The sequence below is a fragment of the Sorex araneus genome, chromosome 4 (assembly GCF_027595985.1).
Source record: "Sorex araneus isolate mSorAra2 chromosome 4, mSorAra2.pri, whole genome shotgun sequence".
Taxonomy (NCBI): domain Eukaryota; kingdom Metazoa; phylum Chordata; class Mammalia; order Eulipotyphla; family Soricidae; genus Sorex; species Sorex araneus.
The window spans coordinates 193944154-193964855 of NC_073305.1; the positions used below are offsets into that span (position 1 = coordinate 193944154).

A 20702-nucleotide genomic window follows, 5' to 3' on the forward strand; every position below is an offset into this window, starting at 1 on the left:
CGATCCCCAGCATCCCATACGGTCCCCTGAGTACCACCAGGAGAAATTCCTGTGCATCGCCAGGTGTGACCCAAAAAGCAAAAATAAATAAATAAATAAAAATAAGGGGTTCTTCTTAAAAAAAAAAGAAATCAGAGTAAGTGTATGTTCCCCTAATATAGTATAAAAACAAACTGAAGATGTGAATAAATTTATAAAATAGAAACCAAAGATGTAAAGGGCTAGTTGAAAAATTGGTTCATAGGGCCAGAGCCTATGTACTATGAAAAATTGGTTCATAGTACAGCAAGGAGGGTATTTGCCTTGCATTTGGCCCATCCAACTTTGATCCCTGGTGTCTCATACGGTCTCCCAAGCACCACCAGGAGTAAACTCTGAATGCAGAGCTAGGAGTAAACCCTGAGCATTGCTAGGTGTGACTCCACACACAAAAAAGAACAAAAAAAAAAAAAAAAGAGAGAGAAAAATTGGTTCATGAATAATCAAGAAAATTTGAGTTCATTCAAACTCATGCTATCTACTTTATAGAAGAAAAGAATGTCAGTGTAAAAAAAAGGTCACATTCTGATTTCCTGCATAACTGTCAGTATGTGAAACACAAGAGGCATTTCTGTGGTCTTTGAAGCCTGAGTCCACAGGCCCTGCCTCCATTTCATCTTCACATATCCCTAAGGGGTATTCTCTCTCCTTGTTGGCCAAGGATGAGGACGCACACTAACAACAATGATCTCAGAATGCAGCTTTCCCACCCACTGAAGGTGGCCAGCAGCAAACGGCCTTGCAGAGCCTGAGGGTTAGATTTGGCGTGGCCTCTCTGTCTGGGTCACGGGATCCATCCTGCACTCTGGCTGGGGAGGGGCCCCAGAAGTGCTGTTGCTACCTCCACTTACTGTCCTTTCCCAGAAGTCACACCTCCACAACCTTTGCTCTGTCATGCTAGGTGACACAGCACATGGTGAGGGAACAGGACCCAAGGTAGGGGGTGACCTAGGAGGGCATTTCTCAACCCTATGTCAAGTTTACTCTAAGAAAACACTGGGTTTGTATCCAAATTGCACACCACACAGGAAAAAAACACCACTGTTCCTGCATCACCAAGTGTGGCCCTGGGCCCAAGCAGCACTGCATTCTTGGTCCTAGCACACAACTGCCAGGCAGCTGGTCAAGTATTGCCAGGTGTGTCATCTGGGCCCCTAAGCACTGCTCGGAGGCCCCAAGAAAGAAAAGGCAAGATGATCAATGAGAAGATAAAGATATTTCAGAGATAAAGCTCTGCAGGAACCACAGTTTTGAAATGATTCACAATTTTCACCTATGTAACACTGCTTCAGTTGGAATTTTTGTTTTGTTTTGGATTACACCCAGCTGTGCTCAGGTGACTCCTCACTCTGCACTCAGGGATCACTTATGTCAGGTTTCAGGGGAACACATGTGGTGCTAGGGATGGAGGTCAGTTATGTGTAAGGAAAATGTCCTACCCCCAGGACTATCACTCTGGCCCCAAGACAACTTCTGTTGTTATTGTTTTTGGGCCACATTCAGCGGTGCTCAGGAGTCATTCCTGGCTCTGCACTCAGGAATCATTCCTGGCAATGCTTGGGTACCATATGGGATGCTAGGGATTGAACCCGGGTCAGGCGCAGGCAAGGCAAACGCCCTACCTATTGTACATGGCTTCAGCCACACCCAGGATAACTCTTAATGGAATTGTAAGAGTAGAATATTAATCATGAGATGATACAGCAAACATAAGCAAAAGGACAATTTGAATCAAAAATTTAAAAAGCGACAAAAGTTATTTCCATCTGAATACATACCCACATAAAAGAAACTTGACCATTGCAACATATTTTCCTTTTGAAACTGAAATTTTAAGGCTCTGTTTATAACAGCAGGGTTGCCATGGAAAAAGGTTGATTCAATACTATGGACTCAGCTGAATAAAGCTAGGTGTGGAACAGAAGTCCTATTCAAACAGTGGCAAGAGCCATAAAACATTCAAAAGGCATACTGACTAACAGTGAGTCACAGCGCCATATGTTTTAATGCAAGGGCCGTTCAGTCTCCCTGGACGCCTGACACAAATAGGATGTTTCTTCTTAATTTAGTCCTATTTTTGGAACCCTGTAATCATCTCAATCATCCCCCAAAGGTTCCAAGTTTTACTGACTCCTTCTGTCTCCATAACGCAGTGTATATTTTATTAAATTGATCCTGCTTAGAACAGAGTAACTCTCATTCGGATCTGGCCAGAACATGCAGAAACTGTGGCACCAAAGAACACAAGTCAGGCTTTTAAAAATATTCTGCATGTCACTGACTCTGTTAAATAGAGCAGGACTGAACTTACTCATCACATACCATCACTTCAGGCTTACAGTTAACCTTTTCCCCGCACGTTTCCAGACTCATTAAAAGCTCTTCAAGTACAAAAGGTGTCAGAGGTTAATGAACACCTAGGTCCATTTCCTCAGTCCAGTCCAACCCCAGCAGTCACCACCTCTCAAATTTGTCACTTGGCTTTTATGGGTTAGTTAAAAGCTTTCCAAGCAATCCTGAAAACACTCCAGATACTTTATATAGAAGTGGTGTGATTACTTGGCCCATAGAGATATGCTCCTATGTCCTGCTCTGGGGATTGAACCCAGGATCTCATACATGCAAGGCATGTGCTCTACCACTGAGCCACACCCTGGACCCCTTTCCACTGTTTAACTGGAGACGCTGCTTCCTTTTTGAAATTTATTTGGGCTTGAGGGTCACATCTGGCAGTGCTGAGGGCCTACTCGACACTGGGCTCAGGGGACTGTATGTGGTGGATCAAAGTGGGGTCAGCTGCATGTAAGGCACCTTCGCTCTGTACAATTTCTCCAGCCCCTGGACATTTTTCTTTAAATACAAGCAGACTTTGCCAATCTTTTCCTCTAGTTTTCTGAACCTTTCAAATTATGATGGATGTTTTTTGAGCCAGAAAATGTACCCTTTGAAAAATAAAACATATTCCAAGTTTTTAAAGTAGTGTTTTTGTGTGGGGCTATGAAAACCCTCGACCTTTTCCCCCTTTGGAGAGGTCTAAGCTCTCTAAATAGAAACCCTGCTCCCCTCACAGCTGGCCCTGCTGAGGGTGTGGCTGCTCTCCCTGCGCACAGGAGATCGATTCATACTGGCAAAACCAGAAAAATCACAACTGAGCAACTGTGAAGCAGCACCAGCCAAGAGCACAACGTGAAAGGAGTCTGACTTTCTGTTAGGTGAGTCACAGGAAACACTTGGGCCAGAGTCTGGAGGCCCACATGCCATGCCTGGCTCCTTCAATTAAGAATGTAGGTCAAAGCTCCCTGTGTTTGGCGCTGCAGGAACCCAAGGGGAAGGGGTCCCACGAAAGGGTCTGGCCCGGCCACCCACTTACGACATGTCACATGAACTCACTCATCCCAGAAGTAAACAGGCTGCAGTGCTGAGCTAGGCCTCTTTTCCACTCCAGGTTCGGACCACTTCCTATGCCCACATGAGGGCTCACTCAGGGAGAGGGCCTAGGACTGCAGTTTCAATCAGGTTTACACAGAATGGCTGGTAAGCTCACCTAGTTCTGTTGACACAGGTGACCCAGTGGCCATCTCACCAATCTTGGCCACTCCATCGTAGTAGGCTTTTCCTGCCAGGATCATAGCTAGACAAAAGATGACACACAGAACACTTAGATTAGGAATGGAACACAGAGGTTTTCTCGCAAAGCCTCTCAACCCCTCTGGCTGCCAGGCCTGAGCTGTGGCAGGTGGGGTTTCAGAAGGCAGGCCTCATGTTTGATAGCTGTGTTGGAGCAGGGATGAACTGCACTTCCAGAGGTCCTCCTAACCCAGTGGAGGGCCCCAAGGCATCCCCTATTCATTTGCAGTGGACATTCCTATCTGTCCTTTTTTTGTCCCCAATTTTTAGCTCACAGTTATATGGGGCACCTTTGGAAAGCCCCAGGACACAGTGGCCAGGATCCACATTGGCCAACTCATCTTGTCCATCTACATCTGGCTGCAGAACAAGGAGCATGTGATTGACACTGTGTGCTGGGGCTGGGTGAAGTTCAAGTGCCTTGACCACAGGAAGTAGGGCTTTACCAAGTTTACTGCAGGTGAGTCTGAAGACATGGTGGCTGAAAAGCAGCTTCCTCTCAATGGCTGGGAAGAAATACATTTCTGATCATGGACCTCCACACTGGTAGGCACTGCCTTCCAGAGAGCCTCACAGCTGCCCTCTAGACCCCATCCTCCAAAATCCTGCTTCCTATAAAGAGCCCTCCCCACCCCACCCCCCCCACACAAACAATTCTTTCCAACAGATTCTGAAGACTAAATTATAAGGAACAAAAATATTTTCCTTCCTTTTCTTTTTTCTGGGGAGTGGGTATCTGAGAGGGGGTATCAAGGAAAAGATGACCAGTTCTGGTTCTACTTGAGTCAGAATGTATGACCTTGGATAAGTCTGTGCTCACAGTACCTCAAAGTGAGTAGTGATGAGCAAATGGAAGCTGCCAACATCGATTCCTTCTTTCCCTTCCTAACGAGCTGGGTTTAGGAAGATTGGCTATGTATTAAAAAGCAAATCTTTGGACAGGCTAGACTTCTTACTGTGATTTTGGAAAAATAATTTATCATATTTACTCAAAATTAGTGCCTTTACATGTAAGGTACCAGTTTCTCCTATACTGTTGGAAACCACAGGATTTGGCAGTTAAAAGAGTTCTCAGGAATCTCTGAGGTTTCCTTTCTTTCACTACAAAGACAACCAGAGACTTTCTGGCCACATCAGCTGCTCTGCCCTAATTTAGAATGGGTTGTTTTCAAAGACATTTTATGTATAAAAGGTGTGTGTGTGTGTGTGTGTGTGTGTGTGTGGAGGGAACAGTCACACAATGAAGGTGTGTGTGTGTGTGTGTGTGTGTGTGTGTGTAGAGGGAACAGTCACACAATGAAGGTGTGTGTGTATGTGTGTGTGTAGAGGGAACAGTCACACAATGAAGGTGTGTGTGTATGTGTGTGTGTAGAGGGAACAGTCACACAATGAAGGTAAAAGTCCAACTGAAGATTTTTTAAGTCCCCCTAGAGAGCTTTCTGAAACCAGGGATAGAACCCTTACCTCAGGCATGAGGAGCATGTTGTACCCTACAAATGAGCTACATACCCGGTTCAAAAAATTTCAAATGCAAATTAATGTATTTTAGGAGCCAAAAAAATAAATCAAAGGGCTGAGTGCATGCTTTGCCTCCAGCAGCCCAAGAGTTGATCCCTAGCACCAGGCTGGTTCCCCAAGCACCACCAGGGGTGCCCCTCCAATAATGTTGCTTAGTGTTTATGGTAGAGCTAAAATCATAAAGGTAATGGATTTTGTATGTATATATCTATATATGTATCTAATTTGGAGACTATAATATCCTACAATACTGATACTAGGGTAATATTCTAATAATCAAGACTGAGGATAACCTTAAAATACAAATATGAGAAAGAATAAATAGCCTATATAATAGCAACCCAATTTATTAAATTCAACTACCTGACATGGGTCAGGGACAGTATCCCTCCCTATCTCACGAAAGGCAGCAGAGTTGAAACCATCTGGGAAGTGACCAAGGTGAGTAGTAACACTGTCCACCACTCTGCTAAACTACTTCGCTCTCTAAATTCCAGTGCTTAGGGGGGCCAGAGCAATAGTACAGTGGGTAGTGTATTTGCCTTGCATACAGCCAACCCAGATTCAACCCCAGGCACCCCCAGGAGGCCCCCCAAGCCTTTCCAGAAGTGATTCCTCAGTGCAGAGTCAGAAGTAAGCACTGACACTGGATGTGACCCACAAAAAAAAAAAAAAAACAATAAACAAATTCTGGCACTTATTCACTCTTTTGTCTTAGCTGGAACTGAGAGATGACCCCACCTAAAAACAAAGTTTGTATCCAGTAAACTGTCAAGTTAGTAAATGTAATATTTTAGCATGAAGATTTTAAATTGCAAGGTACTGATAAGCTAAAAACCAAATAAGTGGGAGAATGGTACATGGGGTTGCACAATATTTAAACAAAATTTTTGTTTTACGCCCACACATTAAATTGAAGTTATTCATTAACTTATTTTTGAATCACTGAAAAAATTTTTTGGTGCTAGAGATTAAAGTCAGGATCTCACCCATTTAAAGCTTATGTTCTTAAATCTGAACTATATCCCTGACTCTCATTAACTTGATTTTATTTACTTTCAATAATTTATCTTTGAAACTAACCTCCTCAGTCTAATAAGACTTTGTTTATAAATGAACCTGTATTAACTTAAAATATTATTTATCCATAATAAAATAAAATATTTTCATAATTTTGCCCCTTTTGTGCAAACATTGAGATTCTTCTATCTCATTTTATGAATGAAACATACTGTTTCTATTTTAGTGGTTGACCAATTACTTCATTAATCTATGCACTTCTATCTAGCAGTGAACCTTTTTAAGTTAAAATATGATCTCATTAGGTAACTGTCAGGATGAAGCCCTTCCACGGCCTTCCACTGACAGGCAAATTCAGAGTAGGCTCTGACAGTCATGGCTTGGCAGGAGCCTGCCTGCCTGCCAGGATTCCCAGCCTGTCGAGTCTCTATATACACTGTGGTTGGTCATGAGTGTTCCTCTGGCCAATGGGGTTATCAACCAACATAACTCCCGGAGGGACAAGCATTCTTGGAACAGGCTGCTGAAGGGAACAAGCCCAGTCCCTAGCCTAGCACAGGCCCCAACTGATCCAAGGATGAACCCCAGGAGTCCAGAGAAATGTGCTGCCTTTGTAGGATCATGAGAAACAGTAACTGTTACTGCCTAAACTACCAAGTTTCGGGCAGTTTATTATGTGGCTAAAGATACCTGAAGTGGCATTCAAAGAGATGAATGATCTGACACTATTTACCATCAACTTTTCAACAAGCAGTGTGAGAAGGTCTTGGCCTGGGCACTGTCTTTCCTGACAAAGCCTCAGCCTCAGGGTCTGCCGGTTGCAGTCTACATCTGTCAGCATCTGGTTCAGTTTCTACAGTGCCTCCTGCTGCTCCATTCCACCTGTTCACCCCTGCTCAAATCCTGAGACAGGGCTTACCTCAGGGCCCTTTCTCAGCCCTGAGTCCCTTTGTACCTCCTCAACTATTCCCACCAAGAACATTACAGATTTATTTACCTTCTCAATGGCATCAACAACAACAACCAGATGGCCTGCAGAAATTCTGGAAACTCCTTTCAAAGTATAGGTTTCTGGGGGTGTTAAAGTGCTAAGAGCCAGTGGGGAGAAGCCCCCTAACAGGAGAGCAGCTCCCTGAGTCACCCTGTAAAACTGCCTCGAAGCAGTGGCTCATGCAGAAAGAAACGCCACTGCAGGTCACAGTGCCTTCCTTCCCAGGGACGGCTTCAGCTTGTGACTAAGCAATCATCAAGCTGTGCACGGGTGCCAAAGCAAGGTTTGGGGGCTCTTTGAAAGAGAGAGAAGGAAACCAGCAGAGCCAGGTCACTGGTACCCCTGGAGGGCCAGCAAGGAAAATCCCCGGCCACACTTCCTGATGCCATCAATGTCTGGCAAACAACACAGAGTTACAGAAGAAAGTAAATAAGCATTTCCCAGTGACTACAAGAGTGCCCAGACAATCAAGTCTGAAGTCTAATTGACACTCCACCCCTACCCCTCCCAGTCCTGGGGCACACCCCAAATGCGCCTGGTGTGAGGTCAAAGTTTATTTTCAAAATATCAACAAGGAGAAGCCAAAGGTGGGGATGGTATGAGACAGATTCCCAATTTCATTTGAAGCTGCTTTTGAGCCTAAAACCACTGGGAACAAGACTGTTTCTATTACTTGCTTAGTGAACCAGGACAAGGGGAACCCAGGGTCCCGAGAGGCCGGGAAGGCGACACCTGTTGCTCAGAGAGCACTGCTTTGACTACATTAGGACCCAAATGACTGCTAGCACCTCAAGTTTTTAGGGTTACCATTGTTACTGTTCTCCTTTTAGGTAGGGAAATCCATGTAGATTTCAAATAACATCCCTCAAACTGGCCAACAACTTTGGCTCACAGAAAGCCAAGGCTTGGGTTCAGTTTTGTTTTGTTTTGGGGCCATACCCAGTGATGCTCAGGGTTTACTCCTGGCTCTGCACTTAGGGATCACTCCTGGTGATGCTTGGAAGACCATATGGGATGTTGGGGATCGAACTCTGCTGGGCCCCACGCAAGGCAAATGCCCTGCCTGCTGTTCCATCTCTCGAGCCCACTGGGCTCACTTTAAATGAAGTGCTCATTTTGAAATGAAAATCTAAGTTCAGCTTTTATCTACTTAACATGTTTTAGTTCACCAAAAATTTGTTTTTAAAAGTATAAAACATGTTTATGTCATTGATAAAGGTGATCCAAGTCAAAAAAGCATGATTTGATAATTAAAACACACCACTTACAGTAACCAATTATTCAATTTACTCATTTTAAAATATACGAATGCCCTATTATTGCAAAGTTCTATAATTATAAATAATTTTGGCCAATTTAGGGATTTTAAAAATTCTTTATCAAGACTTCTAAAAATAAGTAAAACTATCTACTGAAGGGCTCCTAGAAGGTTCTATACATTAAAATTAAAAAAAGAAAAAGACTTACCAGTTACAGCTTTTTCATAATTTTTTCCTAGATTTATTAAATTTCGAAGACCAGGGTTGAATTGTTCCATGACATTCTGTCAGACAAAAGAAATTAATAAAATTAGGAAACAAACAAAGTCATCTTTAGATTTTGTCAATGCCTAGCCTAGGATCCCTATGTGTGCTTGAGAATACAAAGAAAGACATGGGAGTCGACTTAGAAGCAAAGAAGCAGCCAAAGAAACAGCTCAACCAGCTGGAACACAGGTTTTGCATGTAGGAGGCCTGCACTGAACACTCAGCACTGAACAGTCCTGCAGCTCAGAGCCGGGAGTAGCCCCAGAGCTCTATTGGGTATGGAGAAAAAACCCGAAATAAAAACAAAAACAAAGTAAAAGCAATGAAAAGCACTTCCCTCCCTCCCTCCCTCCCTCCATCCTTCCTTCCTTTTTTCCTTCCTTCCCTCCCTCCCTTCCTCCTTCCTTTCTTGCATGTTTCTTTCCAGTGAGGAAGGGTATGGGCAAACATATGTAACCCCAAAGTTCTCTAACCACCCCACGGCTTCCTGTAAATGGAGCAAGGAACAGATGCGTCTATCTCTATAAAGTGTACCCAGTGGGGAATGTGGGCCCAGAGGCTGATGCTCCCTTTCAAGTTGGTTCAAGGACATTGAGGGTTGTCATCTGAATGTTAATAAACTGTATAATCATAAGTTATATTGGCATTGTCCTAAATATCAATGGAACAGGAATTTCCACAGGACTTACATTTCTGTTGGGAAGGCAAGGGGACAGTGAGTGGTTGTTGCTAATGGCCACAGGCCAGCCTGGAACCTTCTTTCAAGAAATCACTGGTACTTTTGCCCCTGTCATATTAATTAAGGACTTACTATGGAGCAAACACTGGACAGATAGAAGACAATTTCCTCATTTGGGTTTCAGGGCCTCTGCTGATGTTACTGTTTTTTTTTTCTTTCCTTTTTCTTTTTTGCTTTTATGGGATGCCAGGTATTGAACCCAGGTCAGCTGCATGCAAGGCAAACGCCCTACCTGCTGTGCTCTGGTCCCACTGCTTTCATTTTTTTTTTTTTTTTGCTTTTTTGGGTCACACCCAGTGATGCTCAGGGGTCACTCCTGGCTCTGCACTCAGGAATCACTCCTGGCAGTGCTTGGGGGACCATATGGGATGCTGGGAATTGAACCCGGGTCGGCCGCGTGCAAGGCAAATGCCCTACCCACTGTGGCTATTGCTCCAGCCCCCCATCATTTTTTTTTTTTTTTTTTTTTTTTTTTTTGCTTTTTGGGTCACACCTGGCGGTGCACAGGGGTTACTCCTGGCTCTGCACTCAGGAATCACTCCCTGGCGGTGCTCAGGGGACCATATGGGATGCTGGGAATCGAACCCGGGTCGGCCGCGTGCAAGGCAAACGCCCTACCCGCTGTGCTATCGCTCCAGCCCCCCCCCATCATTTTTAAGTGTTGTTTCCATATCACTAGCAAGTCCTCAACATGTAATCAAATGCTCTGACTAGCGAAGGCGGGTAATTGAGAAGACTGGTGGACATTTAAAATATTCTCAGCCAAAACTCAGTGAAGAGATCATTGCCGTCAGACTCTGACTGTCTCAGAACACATGGAGACCGAATATATTTGTTCCATCTATAAAAAATGAGTTTCACAAAATCAATCACTCCAGATAGACTGCTCACCTCTTTACTCCCCCTCTTAAAATGTTTTCCTGTTTGTAGATTACCAAGTAACACAAAGAATGAAAAGCTGCCCTATCTTCAAAGGGTGGACACTTGACCCACACCCTCTTCAGGATGGTGGTTCTTCATTACAAATTAACAGAGAAAAAATAACTTCTATTTTTTAGAGATAACTCATAATATATGGTATGGCATATAATTTGTTTTTTATGACTGATAGATTGTTTCAGTTAATTTTAAAATATCAAAAGTACCACAAAAACTTAGTCAAAAACAACCCCCATTTAGCGGGCTGGAGAGATAATACAGGGGTCAAGGTATTTGTCTTAGATCCTACCAGCCCTAGATTAAATCTTTGGTACCACATACCAGAGCACCACAGGGTGTGTGGCCCTTAAATTCAAGTAAACAACTTTAAAAAAAAAAAAGTAACATTGATTATCTCAAGATTTCTGTAGGTCACTACTTTATTTTTATCAAACACTGATAAAAGCTTTATCATCAAACAACCCCAGCCTCAACCTTTCCCTACCCCTGGGCTTACTCCCAAGAGTACTTTCAACTAAACTCTTAGTTTTATAGTTAGTGCCATAGTATTGACTAATAATATTGACTAATAATCTTGATTTATCAATTGTAGAGAAAAACTACTGGACCTAGTAGATAAAGACTTTGTTTAGTGTTCTCAGAACCAAAAAAATAACCTACCAAACTATACCAAAAAGAAATGTTCTCTCTTTGGATAGTAGGGAGGGGGACTGCTGCAAATTAGCAATCAGTGTTTTCTTATGACTTTTGGAAATATTGGTCACAAAAGTACAAGAACTACATTTCTTTCCTTGGTGTAGTCCTTTGAGTTTTTCATGAAAATCCTCTCATTTCCCCCATTGCCCCACTTTAATTTGGCTTGAACAAATCGATGAGCTAAGTGACAGTGACAGATATGTAGGCAGAAGTCCATCAACATTGTTTTTTTAAATGTATAAAGTCGCCAGCTAATCCTCCATTCCTTTTTACCCAACACTTCCTCCAAGGACTCTCTGTCCTGCTCAGGCTCGCCTGGCTGTCCTTGCCATGTGGCTGCCCTTGCCTGTCCCTTTCTAGTCCCCCATGTTCCAACTCTTTTGAGCTGGCCTTTACATCTTCCTCTTGCTTCATTTCTCTTTGCTAGAGATTGGCCTCCAAGGAACAGCCAATGATTTGAATGACAAATTTTCAATTCTTATGTGTCTAAAATCATCTTTGACTTGACTCTGGGTTGAAACTCTGATAGGTATTCCTAGGTCTAAAGCAATTTTCCAGCAGACTTTTTAATGTACAAGATCCACATCAGTGAGTGCTAGGGGATCTGGTCCAACCCGGCCATGCTTCAGCTCAGCCCCAAGGTGCTGTTTCACCCAGCAGTGCTGTGGCTACAGAGCCACCCCAGCAGTCCACAGGCCCACAAAAGGACTTCTTCTATTTTTTTTTTTAAATGTAGGAGTACTGCTATTTATTTAGCCACTGATTAAGCTGACTGAAGTGGGCATGAACTCCACATGGCTTTTTTAAAAAAATTTTTTTATTGAATATCCATGAGATAGACCATTACAAAGTTGTTTATAATTGGGTTCCAGTCATACAATGATCCAACACCCGTCCCTTCACCAGTGTACATTTCCCACCAACAATGTCCCGTTTCCCTCCTACAATACCCAACACCCCACCTCTATGGGAGGCACTTTCCTTCTTACTCTCTCTCTCCTTTTGCTCATTATGGTTTGCAATACAGGTACTAAAAGTCATTGTGCTTGCTCAGGATATTCAGCATTTTTATTGAGACAGTAAGACTAAAGTAGCTTTTTAACTGGGTAGAATTTTGGGCTGTGGATGTGACTGCCAAGGTTTCTGGAAGTACACAGAGGTCGGGGGAGATAGCCCATCCTGACCCCAAGAAAGCCTGGAGATTATAGTCACAAAACCCACATACTCGAATTCTCAGTAGATTATGTCTCAGTGAGGTCCGTCCTGAGATGGTGGAGTCAGGCCGGGGGTATGGTGGCGATTTTGGATTGTGGAAGCAAGCAGCTGCCAGGGGCCCTGCTTGGGTGGGCACTAGGCCAACCCACCCCCCTCCAATTTACCCCAGTCTGTTTAGCCATGCACGGGTCCAAGATTAACTATGGCTTTTGATCTCTTTTGAGAATTATTTATGGGTCTCTGAAGGAAGGCTGACAGCAGAGCTTACATGGTGGTGCTGGAGTTGGTTCATGAGGGTGACTGTCAGTACTTCCAGGAGTACTGGGAAGTTGGAGGTGGTAGCCCACCCCAACTCCGAGAAAGCCTGGAGATTTTAGTCACAAAACTTACATACCCGAATTTTCAGCAGATTATTTCTTTGTGAGGTCCATCCTGAGATGGTGGAGTCAGGTTGGGGGTTTGGTGGCAATTTTGTGGACTGTGGAAGCAAGTGGCTGCCAGGGGCTCTGCCTGGGTGGGCACCGGGCTGACCTGCCTCCTCTGATTTACCCAGGCCTGTTCAGCCATGCATGAGTCCGAGGTTTACTGTGGCTTTTGATCTCTTTTGAGACTAATTTATGGGTCTCTGAAATAAGTGAGCTTGTATAGCTCAGCTGGAGATGGTTTGTGGGTGTGGCTCCCAAATACCTAACCTTTGGTTGTTTAATTTCTTGGGAAACTTGGTCCCAAGTTGTAAGGGTCCGGCCAAGGGAACAGCTGCAATTTTGGGGCATAAGGAAGCCTGAAGCACCATCATGCTGCTGATGCACTTGCCCAATGGTGTCTTATTTTCAATTTGCATTTTTTGGCCAAACCCAGTTGTTTTCAGGGACCACTCATGACATGGTTCGAGGGACCATATGGAATGCCAGGGCAGAGCAAGGCAAGTACCCTACCCACTGTATTATTGCTTTGGTCCTTTAATTTGCATTCTTTTCAATGTTTTGCTTATGTCTCTTAAAAAAAAAAACCTATTATAGCTGCAGTATCTTGAATAAGTTTTCATGTTTTGGTGTGTTTTCTTCCAATTCCTGTATTATTTCTGCTTGTTTGACATTTCTGTCTTTTCCTCAGACCCTGGTGATCCCATCAAGGATTCAAGGATCCTATCAGCTAGCCTCTGGGAATCAGGTTCTCAGCTGCTGGCTGGAAGCTTGTGGAGTAGGAACACAACCTGGTTGTGCCTGAGACAAGTCAGCTGTAGTGAAGCTGCCCACCCTGTGGCAACCTGGGGTTACTGGGTTTCTCTAGAGACCTTTCAGGCTGGGAGTACTGGTGGTTTGAGTATGAAAGAGAATCTGGCAGTCTAATGACCTTGAGTAACTCCTATTTCTGTCCTCAGTGTCCCCTAATGTCCCCACCCTTTACAGGGCTTGCTCCCCAGTCTGTAGGTTCTTTGGGATGAGTGGCTGGGTCAGCTCATTACTCCTCTCAGGAGGTTGGGTTTTTATTTTATTTTGGTTTTGGGCCACTCCCAGCAGTGCGAAGGGCTTACTCCTGGCAAACACCTTACCCATCTGTACTACCTCTCCAGCTCCACCTCAGCAGCTTCTTTAGGCTCTCAAGTTTATTTTCATATTAAAATGGTTTAAGATTCATAAAATGTTATAAAAATTGTACAGAGCTCACAAGTATACTTTCCCCAAAGAGAACATATTTCCCAAAGAGAAACAAAGCACAACTGTGTTCCTCAAGAGAACACAGCACATTTTCTGGTCCTGGAAATTGATATTGACCAAACTACAAGTGTGATTATACCAATCTAGTATAATCACACTTATAGTTTGTGTGTGATCACTCATTTGGTACGTCTACAAATTTTTATCACTTATATAGATCTGTGTAATCATTACCATAATTACAAATTAACAGAGATCTCTTTCATATACCACATTTTTTCCATCAATCCTAACTCCTAAAAACTACAGTCCTCAATCATTATAATTCTGTCACTGTGAGATTGTTATATAAAAGGAAACATTCTGTATGTGAACTCTGATATTGTTTTTTTTGTTTACCATAATACCCTTAAGAACTATCCAAGTTGTTGGGGTTGTTGAATATATCATAGTTTATATCTTTTTTTTTTTATTTTTGCTTTTTGGGTCACACCCAGCGCTGCTCAGGGGTTACTCCTGGCTTTGCACTCAGGAATTACTCCTGGCGGTGCTTGGGGGACCATATGGGATGCCGGGGATCGAACCCGGGTCGGCCGCGTGCAAGGCAAACGCCCTACCCGCTGTGCTATCGCTCTGGCCCCCATAGTTTATATCTTAAATCTATTTGTCTTGTGTTCTGTGATGTGGACGGATCATTATTTATCAATTTACTCAGTGAAAAACATTTGGATTCTTTCCAGTTTGGGGAAATTACCAATAAAACTGATATGATCAAACATGCAGCAGTGTTTGTGTGAATATAAACGTTTATATCTCCAGGATAACATCTGAGAGTTCAACTGCTGTCTCACATGGCAAGTGAATGTTTGGCATTCTTTACAACAAAGTGCCAAACTATGTTCTAGAGTAGCTGGACCATTTTACATTCCCATAAGCAAGATACCAAGTTTCAATACTAAAAAAAAAAAAAAAGCAACATTATTAGAAGTGGTTACTTTCTAATAAAAAGACAAAATTCTTTCTAAAATATTATAATAATCTTATGAGAATGAGTCTGGATGGTAAATATAAAAGTGGATACAGAATGAACTGTCTACCTATAGCACACAGTACAGATGGCAACTTAAATCTACGGTCTTAAAATCATTCTTCAGGGGCAAGAGTGGTAATACAGGGAAGAACTCTTGCCTTGCACATGGCTGACCAGAGTTCAATCCTACACCCCATATGGTCCCTTGAGACCTGTCAGTAGTGATTCCTGAGCAAAGAACCAGGAATAAGTCCTCAGCATTGCTGGCTGTGGTTCCCCCAACATCAGAAAAATTATTCTTCAATTTATTCAAATAAGGGGAAATGCAATTTTATTTCTTAATATAATTATGAAAATATTTAAATAGAAGTATTAAAATATTTAACAAGAACTTCTAAAGTTAATATCACACACAAACCAATATTCAAATATGTCAGAAAGTTTAAGACAGGAGTACAATCAGTCTCACAGAAAAAAAAAAATGAAGTTGGGGCTAGAGTGATAGTATAGCGGGTAGGGCATTTGCCTTGGACGCGGCTGACCCAGGTTCAATTCTTAGCATCTTATATGGTTGCTCAAGCACCGCTGGGAGTAATTCCTGAGTGCATGAGCCAGGAGTAACCCCTGTGCACCACCAGGTGTGAACCAAAAAGAAAAAAAAATGAGTGTTTAAGCTTGAAAGTTCAATATATAAACTTTAATTTTTTTGGGGGGGGGTCACACCCGGCAACACACAGGGGTCACTCCTGACTCATGCCCTCAGGAATTACTCCTGGCAGTGCTCAGGGGACCATATGGGATGCTGGGAATTGAACCTGGGTCGGCCGCGTGCAAAGCAAACACCCTACTCGCTGTGCTATCACTCCAGCCCCTAAACTTTAATTCTTTACTATTTAGATAAAACTGTAGAAATTTTCCTCTTCGAAAATATGGACTCCTTCAGCAGTGGAAAATCCATTTCTAGACTGGCTATTGGCCAGTAAATCTAGTTATTTTAGCTGAAGTACATGTAATTTTAAACCCAGGGACAAAAAAGTGGGGCTCTCTTTGTATTTCTCAATCTGTAAGAATTTTAAAATAGCAGTGGATGTCCTGGTAAATTGGGCAGGTTCCATATTTAGGGATAGGGAGGCAACTGGGTCAAGGTTCATGCTATATCAAGACTTAAGACCAGAATTGTTCATGGAACCTAAAGTTTGAAAGCACAAGTCACTGTCACTGTCATCCCGTTGCTTGTCGATTTACTTGACCAGGCACCAGTAATGTCTCTATTCCTCCCAGCCCTGATATTTTAGCAGTCTCTCCTTACTTGTCTTTCCCAACAATTGGAGGCTCTTTCAGGGTCAGGGGAATGAGACCTATCGTTAACTGTTTTTGGCATTTCGAATACACCACAGGTAGCTTGCCAGGCTCTGCCTGTGCGGGTGGGATACTCTCGGTAGCTTGCCAGGCTCTCCAAGAGGTATGTATATATCTTTTACTGTATTTGGGATATGAATACGCCATGGGGAGTTTGCCAGGCTCTCCCGTGTGGGCAATAGACTCTTGGCAGCTTGTCAGGTCCTCCAAGAGGGAGAACTAGGCTATTAGATGTCGCACAGAATGTTGGCCTTTGATGGGATTACACAGCGGGGGGGGGGGGGGGTTTCTGAGTGTGACTGCTAGCTACTAGAAAATGGGGGATCTGGGTGGAAGAGGCCCAGTCCTGATCTGAGCAGCCTTGGATCTCAGCCCCGGGTCCCGCACACCTGAGTTCCTCTGACGGTTTCTTCGTGCGTGAGGCTTGTCTGAACGTGTGGAGAGTGACCTTAAGCATGGCTGTGACTGGGTTCCAGAGGTCTTCAACTGTCAAGGCTCTGCTCAGGGTGGGGAGGGAAATGCAACCCATCCCCTCCGAGAGGCCCTGGTGAAGACAGCCAGGTTCGGGGGGGCGGGGGGGGGGAGCAAGAGACTCTACGTTGCTCTCTTCCGGGAGCTTGGTTTCATAGTCTCTGGATGTTGGCCATTGATGGGATTACATAGCGTGGGGGCGGGGGGCAGTTTCTGCGTGTGACTGCCTAGCTACTGGAAAATGGGGAATGTGGGTAGATATATATGATTTGTTGCCTACTGTCTGAACTTCATCAAATATGGTGTGGTAATTATGGAAAATGGGTAGGAAGTGTCTTATAATGTGTCCGGAGGTCCGGAAAGCAGCCTGGATCATGGCGACAGTTGGGTAGTAGAGGTTGGCTGCTGGGGCTGGGTCCCTTGGGGCAGTGAGGGTTCTCACCCACCCCCTCTGGGGCGCCCCGAGTGAAAACAGCCTGGCACGGAATACCAATGCACTTGATTATTATACCAAAATATGTGAATGGTGTAAAACCATAAATATGTGTTTGTGTGTGTGTTTGTGTGTATACAACTCTATTTGCAATATTTGATTCTTTTTTGCTTCCTAGAACCATCAATTATTTTTCAGAGTGATGTCAATAACACAATATTTGGGGTAGGGTAGAGGTGCTGGAAGTACTCACCAGGGACCCACAGCACTGTCCTAGAGGCAGAGATTGTGAGGATAGAAGAATATATATGAGAACACATTTATCTACAGGATTACTTAAGCTTCTGATCATGGAAATAACCTTAATTCTATAGTACATAAGCTGAAACAGTAAATCAAGAGATAGAGGGATATGTCTGAATGGTGTTGATACAATTCAAGCTGATTGTTTAAAAACACAAGAAGCAATTAAAAAAAAGTTATAGATATCACCTTTAGTAATAAAAATTTCATTTAAATTTATGTTGAGGGGCTGGAGCAATAGTACAGAGGGTAGGGCATTTGCTTTGCACATGGCCAACCAGGGTTCAATCCCCAGCTTCCCAAATGGTTCCCTGAGCACTTCCAGGAGTAATTTCTGAGTGCAGAGCCAGGAGTAACTCTTGAGCATCATTGGGTGTGACCCAAACAGACAAAAGAAAAAAAGTTATGTGAACACTAAAAGTAAAAAGATGCTAAATATAAAAAAAGAAAGAAATTATAAAAGATTAAGAGACCAAGAAACATCATTCTTTATGACCAGTTACAATTACAAAAGCTTGTAAGGTACTAGTTACTACCTTCAACAAGTATAATTCACCAATTCAACCAGAATGAGTTTTATTTTTACTTAGGAAAAATATGAGAGGCAGAGTAGCAGTACAGCGGGTAGGGCGCTTGCCTTGCATGTGGCTGACCGGGGTTCTATCTCTGGCATCCCATATGGTCCCCTGAGCCCTGCCAGGAGTGATCCCATCCCTAAGCACAGAGCCAGGAGTAAGTTCTGAGTATCACCAAGTGTGACTGTAAAACAAAAAGAAAGAAGGAAAGGAAAGAAGGAAAGAAAGAAAGAAAGAAAGAAAGAAAGAAAGAAAGAAAGAAAGAAAGAAAGAAAGAAAGAAAGAAAGAAAGAAAGAAGGAAAGAAAGAAAGAAAGAAAGAAAGAAAGAAAGAAAGAAAGAAAGAAAGAAAGAAAGAAAGAAAGAAAGAAAGAAAGAAAGGAGAGAAGGAGAGAAAGGAAAGAAAGAAAGAGAGGGGGAGGAAGGGAAGGAGAGAGAAAGGGGGAGGGAGAGAGGAAGGGAGGGAGGGAGGGAAAGAAGGAAGGAAGGAAGGAAGGAAGGAAGGAAGGAAGGAAGGGAGGAAAGAAAAAATATGAACATAGTTATGAGTAAACAATAAATTTTAAACTAAAATAAAATGACTGGAAATGCCATTGATTACCTGTATGGAATCTCCTACAAAGAGGGGTTGATCCTACCACATGACGCCAGCAGCACTGAAGTGGAAGTTACAATGTCAAGGAAAAGGCAACCAAGAACTATAGGCACATCCTACCAGATTTCTGCCTTCTCTAGATCTCCTCTAGGTAGTAATTTTAAAATAAATTATGCAGTACCTTATCCCATTTTAAACTTCCTATTTACATTTTTCTCTCATTTTTGAAAAATGATTACCTTTAACAATACAGAACTGTGGACTATGAAGCATAAACAGACACACTCATGACAGGCCAGTTAAACTGAGTAGACTTGACACTGGTAAGAATTGGTTTTTTGGGCTGGAGAATAGACAGTGGGCAGGGCATTTGCCTTGCACACGGCTGACCCGGGTTCTATTCCCAGCATCCCATATGGTCCCCTAAACACCGCCAGGGGTGATTCCTGAGTGCAGAGCCAGGAGTAACCCCTGGGCATTGCCAGGTGTGACCCAAAAAACAAAAACAAAAACAAAAGAATTGGCTTTTCTTTCCATTTCCTCTTCAAATTCTCTATCTGATCAAGATATTTCTCTATTTGACAAGATATTTACTATTTATTTTATTTGTTCTCAGTTGAAAATATGTGTAACATTTGGACTGGAAAAACTTTAAAAGTGATTTAAGAATCTCAGTAAATAGGAACTTTTGTATATAGATAAGTGCTTTATTCCATATAATCTCATACAAATTAATCTAGCAATATCACAAATGCTTAAGCTAATCAACACATGTCCTAATTATGTGTGACCAAGATAGGACCTGCTATTTAAGAGTACTTCTAAGGTAGAGGTCACTCCCTCCCTTCCATGTTGGAATTTGGGTCCTGGACTAATGCAATACTTATTACTCCCTCATCTCGAGGAAAAGTATTTGTGAGTGGCACAGTTACTCTGTGGGCTGCTGTTGTGGGTTCACAGACAGTCACAAGTCATATTTTTCAAGGCCATCTTAAATAGGGGTCACAAACAAAATAAAGAAAAATCAGAAAACTGAGCTGGTTCTGTCAGCAGTATTTGAAGCAGAAATACTGACATTCAAGATAGAAACACCCTAAAATGCTTACCGACGTGGAATATAAATAGGTGCACACACTTAGTCTGCATTATCTAGTTATGCTACTACTCATTTGTACTATGCATCACTTTGAATTATCTGTAACAAGTCACCCATTTAGCATTGAGCCTAGGGAGAGAAACTCTGGCCTTAGTCCTTCGTAAATGCTATTGAGCCCAAGTCTTAGTCTCTTCCTCTTGATAGTGGGAAACACCCTAATTTCCACCTCATGAAAGGGATGAGGACTCTGAGCTGGCAACTAATATGTACTGTCCTCTTCCAAGCACCTGAGTGCCCACTGAGCTAACTGCAGTGATTAATATTGCAAAACAAAGTTCTAAAATGCTAGTAGGCAACTCCTTAAACGGATGATCATTCCCACTGGCACCAGCATCTCCAGGTTTCCCCTTTCCTCTCTGGAGATAGAGGAGAAAGAAATGCTATTAGTGTCTCTGCAGACCAGATGAGATCTCAGCTGAGTAAGAAGAGGCAAAGCAAGTTCCTGGTAGCCTTCCTGCCAACCTGAACACTTGCCCCTAAGGCCTCACCCCAAGTTCTTGGAAGTGAATTTTGCAATAACATAAGATAAAAATGTTGCTATGACAGAGCACTGTTTTAGGATAATAAATTATGGGAGCCTCTATATTTTCTTTTTCAATATTACTGAAAATTACCAATTCTATCTAGGCAAACAAGTATTTCTTTCCCTTAAAAAAGAGATAGGAAATTTAAATACCTGCAATTCTCACATGAATAAATACCACCAAATTTGTTCTATTACTTCCCTGGCAAAAAGGGTAAAAACGTTACAGACTGCAGTGCTTAAATTATTCTCTTCAAGTCTCTTATTCCTTCTCCTCTGAGGAAACAGCT

The 20702-nt window shown here is 42.8% G+C and overlaps 1 protein-coding gene and 1 non-coding gene across 3 annotated transcripts in view; both read right to left on the minus strand.

The window, feature by feature from the left end:
- The window catches only part of BAIAP2L1 (BAR/IMD domain containing adaptor protein 2 like 1), an 80703-nt gene that overhangs the window by 40946 nt on the left and 19055 nt on the right, over positions 1–20702 (minus strand). For both annotated transcript variants that reach the window (XM_012934701.2, XM_055136303.1), the window contains exons 2-3: positions 8663–8738; positions 3584–3670 (exon numbers count right to left, since the gene is read on the minus strand). In XM_012934701.2, coding sequence (XP_012790155.2) covers positions 3584–3670; positions 8663–8738 — 163 coding nt within the window. The remainder of the gene's footprint in view (positions 1–3583; positions 3671–8662; positions 8739–20702) is intronic.
- On the minus strand, positions 2623–2698 carry TRNAA-UGC (transfer RNA alanine (anticodon UGC)). Its single transcript has one exon. It is a non-coding gene; the product is annotated as a tRNA-Ala (tRNA).